We start from the raw sequence: 12,110 nt of genomic DNA, 5'->3' as shown, positions 1-12,110 counted from the left end.
TTAGGTGGACTGACTATGATAAATTGTTCCTTGGTGTCCCATGATGTGTAGGTTAGAGGGATTAGTAGGGTAAATGTGTGGAGTTAAGGGAATAGAGTCTGGGTAAAATGCTCTGTTGGAGAGTTGGTGTAGACTTAATGGGCCGAATGGCCTCCATCTGCACTGTAGGATTCTATAATTACATTGGCTCTCAGGACCTCCCTTGGTCTTTTTGGATCGCACTCTGAAGATCCAACCCCAGTAGCTTCATACAGAGCCTGTAGGATGACACTGACATGTGAGAGACAGTGGATGAGTGTATATTATAGAGTTAGGTTTTTGGGGTCAGACAGAGAGAGGACATGTCCCCTTTTCTTCTTGCTCTGCCACTTTTCGTTCAGTTCATGTCCAACCCTCGTTGCCCCTTGCGATGTCTTGCCCTTATATTGTGGCTTGTTGTCTTCTTGTTCCCTGGAGCTTTCCATTTTTATTTGTGTTAGTCTTTTCTTGTGCGGAGTGGTGGTAGGGGTGTATCTGTGGTGGGAGAAAAAAGGAAAAGGGGGGGGTTCTTTTGTTCGTGGTATATGTGGAGGGAGAGGAGGGGAGGAGAAACTCGAGGATTACTCCATTCCACATCATAGAATCCCTACAGTGCAGGAAGTGATCATTCGGCCCATCGAGTTTGCACCGACTACAATCCCACTAACATCCTATTCACGTAACCTCACATATTTATCCTGCTAATCCCCTGATACCAGGGTCAGTTTAGCATGGCTAATCAACTGAACCTGCACATTTTTGATTGAGCAAAAATAAAAGAGAATCAGGTGATGAGAAAGTGCCTTCAGGCAGGCTTGGAATACCTGTGACCGTCTTCCACATTTACAGCCAGCTTTTCGGTGTTGTGGGCAGAATCTAGCCTGTCAATCTCAGATTAATTTACCGCACCATTCTTTTCTGGAGAAGGTGCTTTACAAATTTGTGTTTCACAAGGTACTCTTCCGATTTCAGCATTACTTGTCTGTTTTGCATCCCTGGATTCACTCCCTTGTATTAAATCTTCCGATACCACTGTGCTCTCTATCATCCGAGTGTGTTTATTAAAATTATAACAGAAACTGCAAGGCAAAATGGGGAAGCTGATTGCAACATTTGGTTGGAAAGTACACAGCATCATGTGATAAAGTTCTAGGTGCCACATCAGGATATAATGCAGAAGTCCATTCATTTATGTTTTTCTGTAGTGCAGAACCCTGTCAGTAATCCTGCCCCTTCCCTTTAAGATCATTTTGTCTTTATAAACCTGAATGGTACCAAAGGCGTGGCTCTCTGGTGATGTTTCAATCACACCTTCAATGGTAAGATGGTGAATTCCATGATCGTCCAAGTAGTAACCACCGTCATGATCATGTCCTGCGATAAAACACACGATACATGTGTGTGCATGCAATACTGAGAGGATCTCATCATAGTTCCAGGCAATGCACATTGGATCGGTAGATTGCGGGTGGACAGGAAGATGACCTGCATTAAGAAAAGAGTTTAGAATTACATCATCTTTTCCCCACTACTTAACAAATGCGTCTTTCGCATTTCGCTGAAGTGCTCAATGGTGGTCAAAATATAAAAAGAAATATCCACTCTGTTCTTCTTTCAGTACTTCAGTCAAACTGAAAAGATGTGGCTATGTTACAGGTACCAAACTAAGACCAATAAAGCAATGAAAAGCTGACAGAATACATTTGTACAGGACTCTACGCCGCTCTCTAAATAAGAACAATTTAAGAACTCTGCATGACTCTGTTTCCCGTGCACATCATGTAAATCCTGGTTTGATTTTAATGTTCATAACGGATCAACGCAGGGAGATGTGGTGTCCCTACCACTGGGCCAGGAGCTCTGGGTTCAAGTCCCACTTCAGGGTTTGATGGCCAAGAAAGATGCTTGTTTAATGTTGCCAAAGGGGTTGATTATCGGCCGGTAAACGCTTCCAATGTGATTGATGGCAGGTGGCAAGTGTGGGAGTGTCCTGGTCAGCTAAACTGCAGAAGGCAGTGGCAAATCACTGCAGGCCTCAAACATGGACCAATCCAGTGGAAGTCCATGGTCACCAGTGTGTTCTTAGGGCATGATATCTAGGGGAGGAGGAGGGGGGGAACTAATAGGAGAGTCAGCTCTCATTAGATATTAGAAAATCTTAAAATGAAACTCAAGCAATAAAAAGTATCAACTGTTTAAACTAAGAAGCACCCTAATGGAGGTGACTTCATGCTTGATTGTTACTACATATTCTGCATCAACATGAAGCTCTGGCTGCTTTGCATCGATTCAAGATTTGGAGTCTGATTAGCCTATAAGATGAATGGCAGATAAAGGTAATAAACTGACTCAACAGTTAAAATAAATTGTCAAATTGCAAATTGGCTTAATATACTGGAGAGGAAATGTCAGAAATACATTTACAATCTCAGATATGTAGCAGAGAGACCAGGGGTGTTTATTTGCCTTTGGTAGCTGCAGCAATCCTGACTTGGGATCAGATTTGACCAGGTAATCTGCTCTTTTGTGGTACTGGTTGAGGAAGAAATGTTGGCCAGGAAGCTGCAATCTCTCTGCCATTCTTTTAGCAAACTGGAAGAGAGTGCGTCATGGGATCGTCATCCAGCTGAATGACCAAACAGCACGTGTGACCTTTGGGTGAGAAGTGACGCTGAATATAGGAACTACAACAGTGCAGCACCTGTTGTAGCTCTTGGGGTTAAAGGGATCAAAGGATATGGGGGGAAAGCGGGATCAGGATATTGAATATGATCAGCCATGATCATAATAAACGGCGGAGCAGGCTCGAAGGGCCTATTCCTGCTTCTAGTTTCTATGTTTCTACCTCTTTAAAGCAACGTGGACTGTCAACCTTGATTATGAGCTGAAATAAGGGAGTGTTCATCTGATAAATAATGAGGTGGAAGACAAAGTTCATCCAGCATTGCAAGAGATAACAGTGCTCTCAGGGATTTTTAGATATCCTTGGCAAACTCTCCAAATCTCTGAAAGTAAAAGACCCTTTTCTTAGTTGATGAATGGGTAATCAATTTTTGTATTTATTCAAAATTTGACTCTTAGCATCGCTACACACACTGTTTAGGGGAGCTCTAACCTTTTTTGGTACAGTCCTTGTATTGCACTTTTAAATGCTTGGATGTATTTCTTCATAGTGTCAGCTTGGCTCAGTTGCTAGCACTCCTGCCCAGGTCAGAGGCTGTGGATAGTACTGACATCTAAACTAGAAGGTTCTGGGTTCAAATCCCACCACGGACATAATTACTTACTCTAGGAAGGTGCTGCCTTGCAGCATTGGAGGAGGACTGTAATCAACTTTACCAAAACAGATTATCTGATCATTCAGTTGCTGTGTGTGTGGAACCTTATTACATTGAAAAAGTAATCCATTGGTTGTAAAGTACTTTAGGGAATGCTGAGGATATGGAAATATCAGCACATTGCCTTGACAGTTCCCAATATTGTAAGTCTCTGATGTTAAGAACATGAGTATGATATCTTCCTAGCCAATAAGTTGCACAAGAATGGAATGGAGGAGATTATTTTGACTTCCTATTGTGCTTCGAATTTTCAGAAAATATAGTGGTTCACAGAATGGGGAACTGTGCCTATCTTCACAGAATTATTACAGAGCAGAAGGAGGCTTTTGGCCCATTGTGTCTGTACCAGCTCGCCAACAAACATCATGACTTAGTGCCATTCCCTGCATACCTGCAGATTTTTTCTATTCCAGTAATCATCTCAGGCCCTCCTGAATGCCTCGAATGAATCTGCCTTGTAGCACATTCCAGACCTGAACCACTCGCTGCACGAGAGGTTTTTTCTTGCCTCACATTTGCTGCTTTTGCAAATCACTTTAAATCTGTGCCCTCTCGTTCTTGATCCTTTTCTGAGCGGGAACAGTTTCTCCCCATCTACTCTGTCCCCTCATGATTGTGAACATCTCTATCAAATCTCCTCTTAGCCTTCTTCTCTCCAAGGAGAACAGTCCCAACCTCTCCATTCTATCCTCATAACTGAAGTTTCTCATCCCTGGAACCAACTTGATCCAATATCTATACCTAACTTTGTATTAGTCACAACAATGATCGAAGTATTTAAAATAGAAATTACAGTAGTACAAGAGGATGGCTTGGTTTTTATGCTAGTCTACGCAGAAATTGAAGCAGTGTTCAAAGTGCCAAACTGAAGTCTCGCAACAAAGACTGGACAGTGAGAGATGCACGTCATTCAGAAAACAATTCTGCTCTTGTGTTAGAAGGATATTTTTAGTCTATTGTTATATTATGTTGTTCAAAGTACTGATTTTGGATGCACATCAACCTGCAAGTGCTAACATGCCGGAAATAAAGTGGACGATCTGGCTCCTCAGCCAACTGAAAACAAGGAATGTGACCTGTTGTAGGCAGAGGTTTGCAATATAAAGTGCACTAGCCGCCTACACATCACATTACATAAGTACCGGTCAAAGACCATATCTGGAATCTAATGACTTCCTGAGGTACACAACTGATATTACCTTTCGATTCTTCTTTTTTTTGGGACAAGTATGGTTTATTTAAACCCAGATGATGATCAGACCTTTGTAATGAACGAATGCATGATGGAGATAGTTACTGGAATGAGTTCTTGTATTTTGTTAGCCACACCTTTGGGGGTAGGCAATGGCCTAGTGGTATTATCGCTAGGCTATTAATTCAGAAACTCAGCTAACGTTCTGGGGACCCGGGTTCGAATCCTGCCATGGCAGATGGTGGAATTTGAATTCAATAAAAAATATCTGGAATTAAGAATCCACTGATATGAAACTATTGTCGATTGTTGGAAAAACCCACCTGGTTCATTAATGTCCTTTAGAGAAGGAAATCTGACGTCCTTACCTGGTCTGGCCTGTGTGTGACTCCAGAGACACAGTAATGTGGTTGACTCTCAACTGCCCTCCAAGGACAACTAGGGATGGACAATAAATGCTGGCCAGCTAGCGACGCCCGTGTCCCACTAATGAATTTTTAAAAACACCGTAACTCACCAATGATTGTGACCTTTTCCTGGTTGTTATCAGAGAAAGTGAGTATCTTGTTTAACCATTCCAGCTGCTCCTGACTGAAACCTCCATTAAATGCCAGAAAGCGTATATTCAGTCCAGTGAGTCCTGCCGATTAAATACATATGACTAATAGACTTTCAACTTGCACTGATTCACTCCAGCAATGTTACCAGTATGCATACAAGTATACAAATTAGGAGTAGGCCACTTGGCCCCTCGAGCCCGTATTAAATAATATGGTTGCCAATCTGATTGTGGCCTTAACCCCACATTCCCAGCTTTCACCCCCTTGCTATATCAAGAATCTATTTCACAACCCTCGGAGAAAAGAATTCTCAAGTCTGAAATGGGCCACCATTGTTAATAACACACGCTTTCACTTGTAGCAATTTTTACAGGTCTTTGCTATTTACGTGCTTGGCATTCTCGTGTGAACATATAATTGAAATCTGACAAAAAGTAGTTCAAGCACTATGACTGTTGGATTACACATTCAAAATGGATAACTATGGAGCACAGTGGTTAGCACTGCTGCCTCACAACGCCAGGGATCCAGGTTCAATTCCAGCCTCGGGTCACTGTCTGTGTGGAGTCTGCACGTTCTCCCCATGTCTGTGTGGGTTCCCCCCAGGTGCTCCGGTTTCCTCCCAGAGTCCAAAAGAAATGCTGGTTAGGTGCATTGACCATGCTAAATTCTCCCCCAGTGTACCTGAACAGGCGCCGGAGTGTGGCAACTCGGGGATTTTCACCGTAACTTCATTGCAGTGTTAATGTAAGCCTACTTCTGACATGAATTATAGGAATTATAATCTCCTGCTAATGCAGCCATAGCAGGAATTATAGTCTCCTGCTAATACAGTCATGCAGTGCCTCCATGAGGGGAAGTTTGTAATTACAGCCCAGAAGATTTTACAGTTTCCATTTAAAATATAGCCATGAAACATTTTAAAACGGAAAAGCTTGGCAGCAAGTGCAGCACGAGTAGGCGACAAAATAACTGCTTACCTCTGGGACTATTAAGATCCTCATTTCTGTTGTTTGATTTCAGCACCAGCATAGAATCCTTATATTTCCTGCTGGTCTTTTTCCTTCCCAGAATGCTGAGATCATACGTGTCAATTAATATGAAGCGGAATTTCGGAAAAGGGCTAAAGTGGTAGCCATAGAACCCCTCCAGATCCTCGGGGTCCAAATCTGTCTTTTCGTTGCTGTCCGTGTTATCGGGAGGTTTCTCGTCTCCCAGGTGCCTGGTGTTGAGTGCCGATTTAAGTAGCAGTTCCCTGTCAAAGTTATAAAATTCATGGTTTCCCCAGATGTGGTGCACTGGAGACCTACACTTTGCAAATTCACTGAGTACCGTTTGAAGTGCATCATCTGTGGACTTGAGCCGCAAATTGAAGCCATCAATGAGATCGCCAAGCTGCAGGATAAACCTGGGAGTGGCTGGTTCTTCGTTCCATCCCATAATGGCACTGCGCAGCAGATGGAGGCTGTTTCTATAGTAACGTTCCCTTGTCTTGGAATAGTTAAAGCCATTCTCTATGTTAGCGTACTGAATGTCTGCAATGACTCCAAAAGTAAAATACGGGTCTTTTCTGGCTGCTTCAGCCTCCATTCTTTTAAATATTTCACTTCCATTCGGCCACCATCTTTTTAAAAAAAAGAGAGGTCAGTGAAACCAGTAACCCGGATTCAATCTAAGACAGGCTATTGACAGCACAGCAAGGACGAAGCAGACTGGTTCTATAGCAACATGGTGGTACTTCTTTTTGTGGAACATGGTATCTTGGGACAGACAATCAAGCAATGCTAAGTAGATGCAAATTGTACAGGGAAGAGGAAAACACACATCAACCGCTCGTTTCCCAGACCAGTTCTAAAATGCAAACCTGGTTTGTAAAATAGAAGTCTCTTTTCTCCCCCACCTATATCTCTGTTGTTCTGTGAAGGGATTAGCTGTGATTTTTCTTTCATTTCAGCAGCAAAGGATACTTCAGAAACAAAGGTCCAATTGCAGCCCTCTCTGATGTTTCAAACAGTCAATCACCCCAACCCGAATCACCCGAAATAGATTCAGGGCAGAATCTTACCAAAAAACGGCAAAGTGTCAGGATCTGACTGAAAACCAGCATCTTTCTCTCCAGAGGAACAGATCTTATGGCACTTTGTCCCCCAAAAAAACAAGTGGGCGTGTTTCGCACTGTCACATTGAGGGGCAGAGTCGAAACACACTGTAAAGCCCGGGCTACACTGAGATTGGAAAGGGCACCCCGAGCAGAGGAAAATAATAAGCTTCCTCTCCACTCCACCATGGAGGTCTCAGGGGCTCCACTTCCCCTCCCCCCGCCCCTCTCTCACACCACCAAGTTCAACGCTAGAACCCTCCCCCATCCAAGTCATCTTCCCCATCAACATTGCTGGCAAACCCACACCCCCAACCAACAGTTCCGATCCCCCATCACCCCATCCCCATATCCAACAAACCCTCGAACCCACCTCGTCCCACTCACCTCACCCCCCTCCTGATCCGACAGCACCCTCTCCCTCACTCCCCACCACCCCCTTCCTCCCTCACTCCCCACTTCCTCCCTCACTCCCACATCCCCCTCTCCATCCACCCTCCCCCTCCTACATCCATCTTCCTGCTGCACCCCTCCTCCCCGTCCTCCTTCCTTCCCATTTTCCCCTCCCCTCTGTCCTCCCCCACCCCCTCCTCTCTCCCCGTGTCCTGCCCCAGCTCCCTCCTCCTTTGTCCTCCGCCCCCCCAGCCCCCTCCCCCTCTGTCCTCCCCCTTTCCCCCAGCCCCCTCCGTACCCCCCCCCAGCCCCCTCTCCCTCCCCCTTTCCCCCAGCCCCCTCCGTACCCCCCCCCCAGCCCCCTCTCCCTCCGTCCTCCCCCCCCCCCCCGGCCCCCTCCGTCCTCCCCCCTGGTCCCCTCCCCCCCCATCCAAGCCCCTCCGTCTTCCCCCCCAGCCCCCTCCGTCTTCCCGCCCCCCAAGCCCCTCCGTCTTCCCGCCCCCCCAAGCCCCTCCGTCTTCCCCCCCCCCAAGCCCCTCCGTCTTCCCCCCCCTCCAAGCCCCTCCGTCTTCCCCCCCCCAAGCCCCTCCGTCTCCCCCCCCAAGCCCCTCCGTCTCCCCCCCCCCCAAGCCCCTCCGTCTCCCCCCCCCCAAGCCCCTCCGTCTCCCCCCCCCACAAGCCCCTCCGTCTTCCCCCCCCCCAGCCCCTCCGTCTTCCCCCCCCCAAGCCCCTCCGTCTTCCCCCCCCCAAGCCCCTCCGTCTTCCCCCCCCCAAGCCCCTCCGTCTTCCCCCCCCCCAAGCCCCCTCCGTCTTTCCCACCCCCCAGCCCCCTCCGTCTTTCCCACCCCCCAGCCCCCTCCGTCTTTCCCACCCCCCAGCCCCCTCCGTCTTTCCCACCCCCCAGCCCCCTCCGTCTTTCCCACCCCCCAGCCCCCTCCGTCTTTCCCCCCCCCAAGCCCCCTCCGTCTTCCCCCCAGCCCCCTCCGTCTTCCCCCCACAAGCCCCTTCCGTCTCCCCCCCCACAAGCCCCCTCCGTCTTCCCCCCCAACAAGCCCCCCTCCGTCTTCCCCCCCAACAAGCCCCCTCCGTCTTCCCCCCCACAAGCCCCCTCCGTCTTCCCCCACAAGCCCCCTCCGTCTTCCCCCCACAAGCCCCCTCCGTCTCCCCCCCCACAAGCCCCTTCCGTCTACCCCCCCACAAGCCCCTTCCTTCTCCCCCCCACAAGCCCCCTCCGTATCCCCCCCCACAAGCCCCCTCCGTCTTCCCCCCACAAGCCCCTTCCGTCTCCCCCCCCACAAGCCCCCTCCGTCTCCCCCCCACAAGCCCCCTCCGTCTTCCCCCCCACAAGCCCCCTCCGTCTTCCCCCCCACAAGCCCCCTCCGTCTCCCCCCCCACAAGCCCCTTCCGTCTACCCCCCACAAGCCCCTTCCGTCTACCCCCCCACAAGCCCCTTCCTTCTCCCCCCCCACAAGCCCCCTCCGTATCCCCCCCCACAAGCCCCCTCCGTCTTCCCCCCACAAGCCCCTTCCGTCTCCCCCCCCACAAGCCCCCTCCGTCTCCCCCCCCACAAGCCCCCTCCGACTTCCCCCCCCACAAGCCCCCTCCGTCTTCCCCCCCCACAAGCCCCCTCCGTCTTCCCCCCCCAAGCCCCCTCCGTCCTCCCCCCCCCCAAGCCCCCTCCGTCCTCCCCCCCCCAAACCCCCTCCGTCCTCCCCCCCCCCAAGCCCCCTCCGTCCTCCCCCCCCAAGCCCCCTCCGTCCTCCCCCCCCCAAGCCCCCTCCGTCCTCCCCCCCCAAGCCCCCTCCGTCCTCCCTCCCCAAGCCCCCTCCGTCCTCCCTCCCCCAAGCCCCCTCCGTCCTCCCTCCCCCAAGCTCCCTCCCCCCCCCCCCGCAGCCCCCTCCCCCCCCCGCAGCCCCCTCCCCCCCCCCCCGCAGCCCCCCTCCCCCCCCCCCCGCAGCCCCCCTCCCCCCCCCCCGCAGCCCCCTCCCCCCCCCGCAGCCCCCTCCCCCCCCCCGCAGCCCCCTCCCCCCCCCCCCGCAGCCCCCTCCCCCCCCCCCCCCCCGCAGCCCCCCTCCCCCCCCCGCAGCCCCCTCCCCGCAGCCCCCTCCCCCCCCCCGCAGCCCCCTCCCCCCCCCCGCAGCCCCCTCCCCGCAGCCCCCTCCCCCCCCCCCGCAGCCCCCTCCCCCCCCCCGCAGCCCCCTCCCCCCCCCCCCCGCAGCCCTCTCCCCCCCCTCCCCCCCCCCCGCAGCCCCCTCCCCCCCCCGCAGCCCCCTCCCCCCCCCCGCAGCCCCCTCCCCCCCCCCCCGCAGCCCCCTCCCCCCCCCCCGCAGCCCCCTCCCCCCCCCCGCAGCCCCCTCCCCCCCCCCGCAGCCCCCCTCCCCCCCCCCCCGCAGCCCCCTCCCCCCCCCCCGCAGCCCCCTCCCCCCCCCCGCAGCCCCCTCCCCCCCCTCCCCCCCCCCCGCAGCCCCCTCCCCCCCCTCCCCCCCCCCCGCAGCCCCCTCCCCCCCCCCCCGCAGCCCCCTCCCCCCCCCCCGCAGCCCCCCTCCCCCCCCCCGCAGCCCCCTCCCCCCCCCCCGCAGCCCCCTCCCCCCCCCCCCCCCGCAGCCCCCTCCCCCCCCCCCCCCGCAGCCCCCTCCCCCCCCCCACAGCCCCCTCCCCCCCCCCACACTGCCAGGCCATGTCACTCTCCCCGGGGGGGGGGTTCTGGGTGAAACTGGTGGTAAACCGCACCGAACCCCCGCCGCCGGTCCCGCGGGCTCAATCCCACCCCCTGGCTGCTCACTCACTCTGCTGCCCTCACACTGTTAATGACTCTGATCATCTCCAAGCCTCACATTCCCCACAGCACGGGGGGGGGGGGGGGGGAGAGGACACTCGGCCCATTGAGTCTGCACTGACCCTTTAACAGAGCATCTTACACAGGCCCAGCACAGAGCCCCGGGGTGTCCCGGAGCCACTGTCCCCCCAGTCCCGGGCTCTCCACGGAGCCTTATCCGGACTCTCACCTGCCGCGGACACACAGCAAACCGCTCCGCCACGCCCCCCGGAAACGCGTCAGCGCCGCCAGCCCCGCCTCCGGAGAATACATCACCATCGTTCATCCTGGCCGCTGCGTCATGTCCAGTATCTGCTGATTGGTGAGATCTGTCTGTGACGTTAACGCTTTCCCTCCAATGAGGCTGCAGCGAGGGGAAACTACTTCCGGGTTAGTGTCACAGCTAGTGACTTTTAGTTACTGGTTATCTTTGGGCCTGGGTGGGATTGTGGTCAGTGCAGACTCGATGGGCCGAATGGCCTCCTTCTGCACTGTAGGATTCTATGAATGGCTGGTTACCTCTGGGGAATGTCTGGTTACTGATTATCTCTGGTCACTGGTTATCTTTGGGGGAATGTCTTGTTACTGGTTATCTCTGATTACTGGTTATTATTGGGGTTAGTTGCTGGCTAGTCTGGACATTTTCTGGGTATAGTTGTTCCATGTGTCTCTGTATATTTGGATTATTTGGGCTGCCTCTCTGTATAGCTGTGGCCATTTCTGGTTCTGTTTCTAGGCAGAGCTGGCTGTTGTTATGTAAAAATGAGGAAGATCAGAGATTGAACAGAGACAGAGAGCCATGTTGTCATTGGGATGGTTGTGATGGTTCCTCGGGTTCCCTGCATTATGGAAGATGCCTTTTTGCTGCCTGTGTAAAACCACTTGTAATGAAGCTGTGGAGCTCGATTCCAGACCAAACTGACTCTCCCCAGGCCGTGCAAGAATGAATTATTGGGACTGCCCAATCTTTCTAGTTCATGCTTTGTCCTTCTTTCCAATGATTGTGTATAGAACAGCAACTATAATTGTAGGTGGTCAAGCCAGGACCTGTAGCTGCCTGTATTCTCTGCTGTTCTTTAAGTTGTTATGTGCTTAACTGGACATTTTGCAGCTTTTTAAAATAAACATGCTTCCCAGTATTTTTGATTTGAAAGCATTTCTCTTTCCAATTTTACACTTTTCAATACAATACACATTCCACATCTTAATCTGGGCAATTGGTAAAGTTGGCCTCAATGTCATCTGGGCTAGAGGGGAACTTATTTAACAAAATTAACAATTATTATGCAGTGTGTCCCATTTTAAAGCAAAACTGCATGTTTTAGAGAACGATTGGGATGGTTGTAGTGGTTTCATTCACTCTGGAGTCATCAGAAGAATGTCGCTGAAATACAGGCATCTTGCCAGCTCCTGAGAATGTAATTAAGGAAAATCTCAGTTCCTTTACAATGGGGAGGAAGGAAAAAAAAATGTTATGAATGAAATTAAACAAAATAACAATTGTTTTAATTTACCTCATTGATTGTGTGGCCTTTTTAAAATATGAATTATCTAATTTCTTGTGGAAAGATGTGATCATGGAATCATAGTATCCCTACAATGCAGAAGGAGGACATTCAGCCCATCGAGCCTACACTGACAAGAATCCCACCTATGCCCTTAACCCCACATATTTATGCGGCAAATCCCCCTGACA

General features: G+C 51.7%; 1 protein-coding gene across 2 annotated transcripts; it reads right to left on the bottom strand.

The window, feature by feature from the left end:
- Positions 1-1,055: 1,055 nt before the first annotated feature.
- Positions 1,056-10,703, bottom strand: adprm (ADP-ribose/CDP-alcohol diphosphatase, manganese-dependent). 2 transcript variants are annotated; one of them, XM_078225406.1, is made up of 4 exons: positions 10,605-10,703; positions 6,089-6,732; positions 5,066-5,188; positions 1,056-1,503 (listed from the first exon to the last, which is right to left on the bottom strand). In XM_078225406.1, the coding sequence occupies exons 1-4, from the start codon at positions 10,691-10,693 to the stop codon at positions 1,208-1,210; spliced, it is 1,152 nt and encodes a 383-aa protein (XP_078081532.1). In that variant the 5' UTR covers positions 10,694-10,703; the 3' UTR covers positions 1,056-1,207. The 2 variants fall into 2 exon arrangements, with proteins under 2 accessions (XP_078081532.1, XP_078081533.1); XM_078225407.1 differs by having other exon boundaries at positions 10,498-10,609.
- Positions 10,704-12,110: the final 1,407 nt, after the last annotated feature.

This window comes from Mustelus asterias, chromosome 12 (assembly GCF_964213995.1).
Source record: "Mustelus asterias chromosome 12, sMusAst1.hap1.1, whole genome shotgun sequence".
Classification (NCBI taxonomy): domain Eukaryota; kingdom Metazoa; phylum Chordata; class Chondrichthyes; order Carcharhiniformes; family Triakidae; genus Mustelus; species Mustelus asterias.
The sequence above is the reverse complement of the archived record's forward strand: the minus strand, read 5'-3'. Positions and strand labels throughout refer to the sequence as shown.

Bases quoted from the DNA above. Each gene is read 5' to 3' on its own strand.
- adprm (XM_078225406.1), bottom strand. From the start codon at position 10,693: ATGGTGATGTATTCTCCGGAGGCGGGGCTGGCGGCGCTGACGCGTTTC. The intron at 5,189-6,088 runs GTAAGCAGTTAT...TTTAATCGGCAG, and splicing joins GGATCTTAATAGTCCCAGAG to GACTCACTGGACTGAATATA. The intron at 1,504-5,065 runs GTGAGTTACGGT...TTCTTAATGCAG, and splicing joins GGAAAAGGTCACAATCATTG to GTCATCTTCCTGTCCACCCG.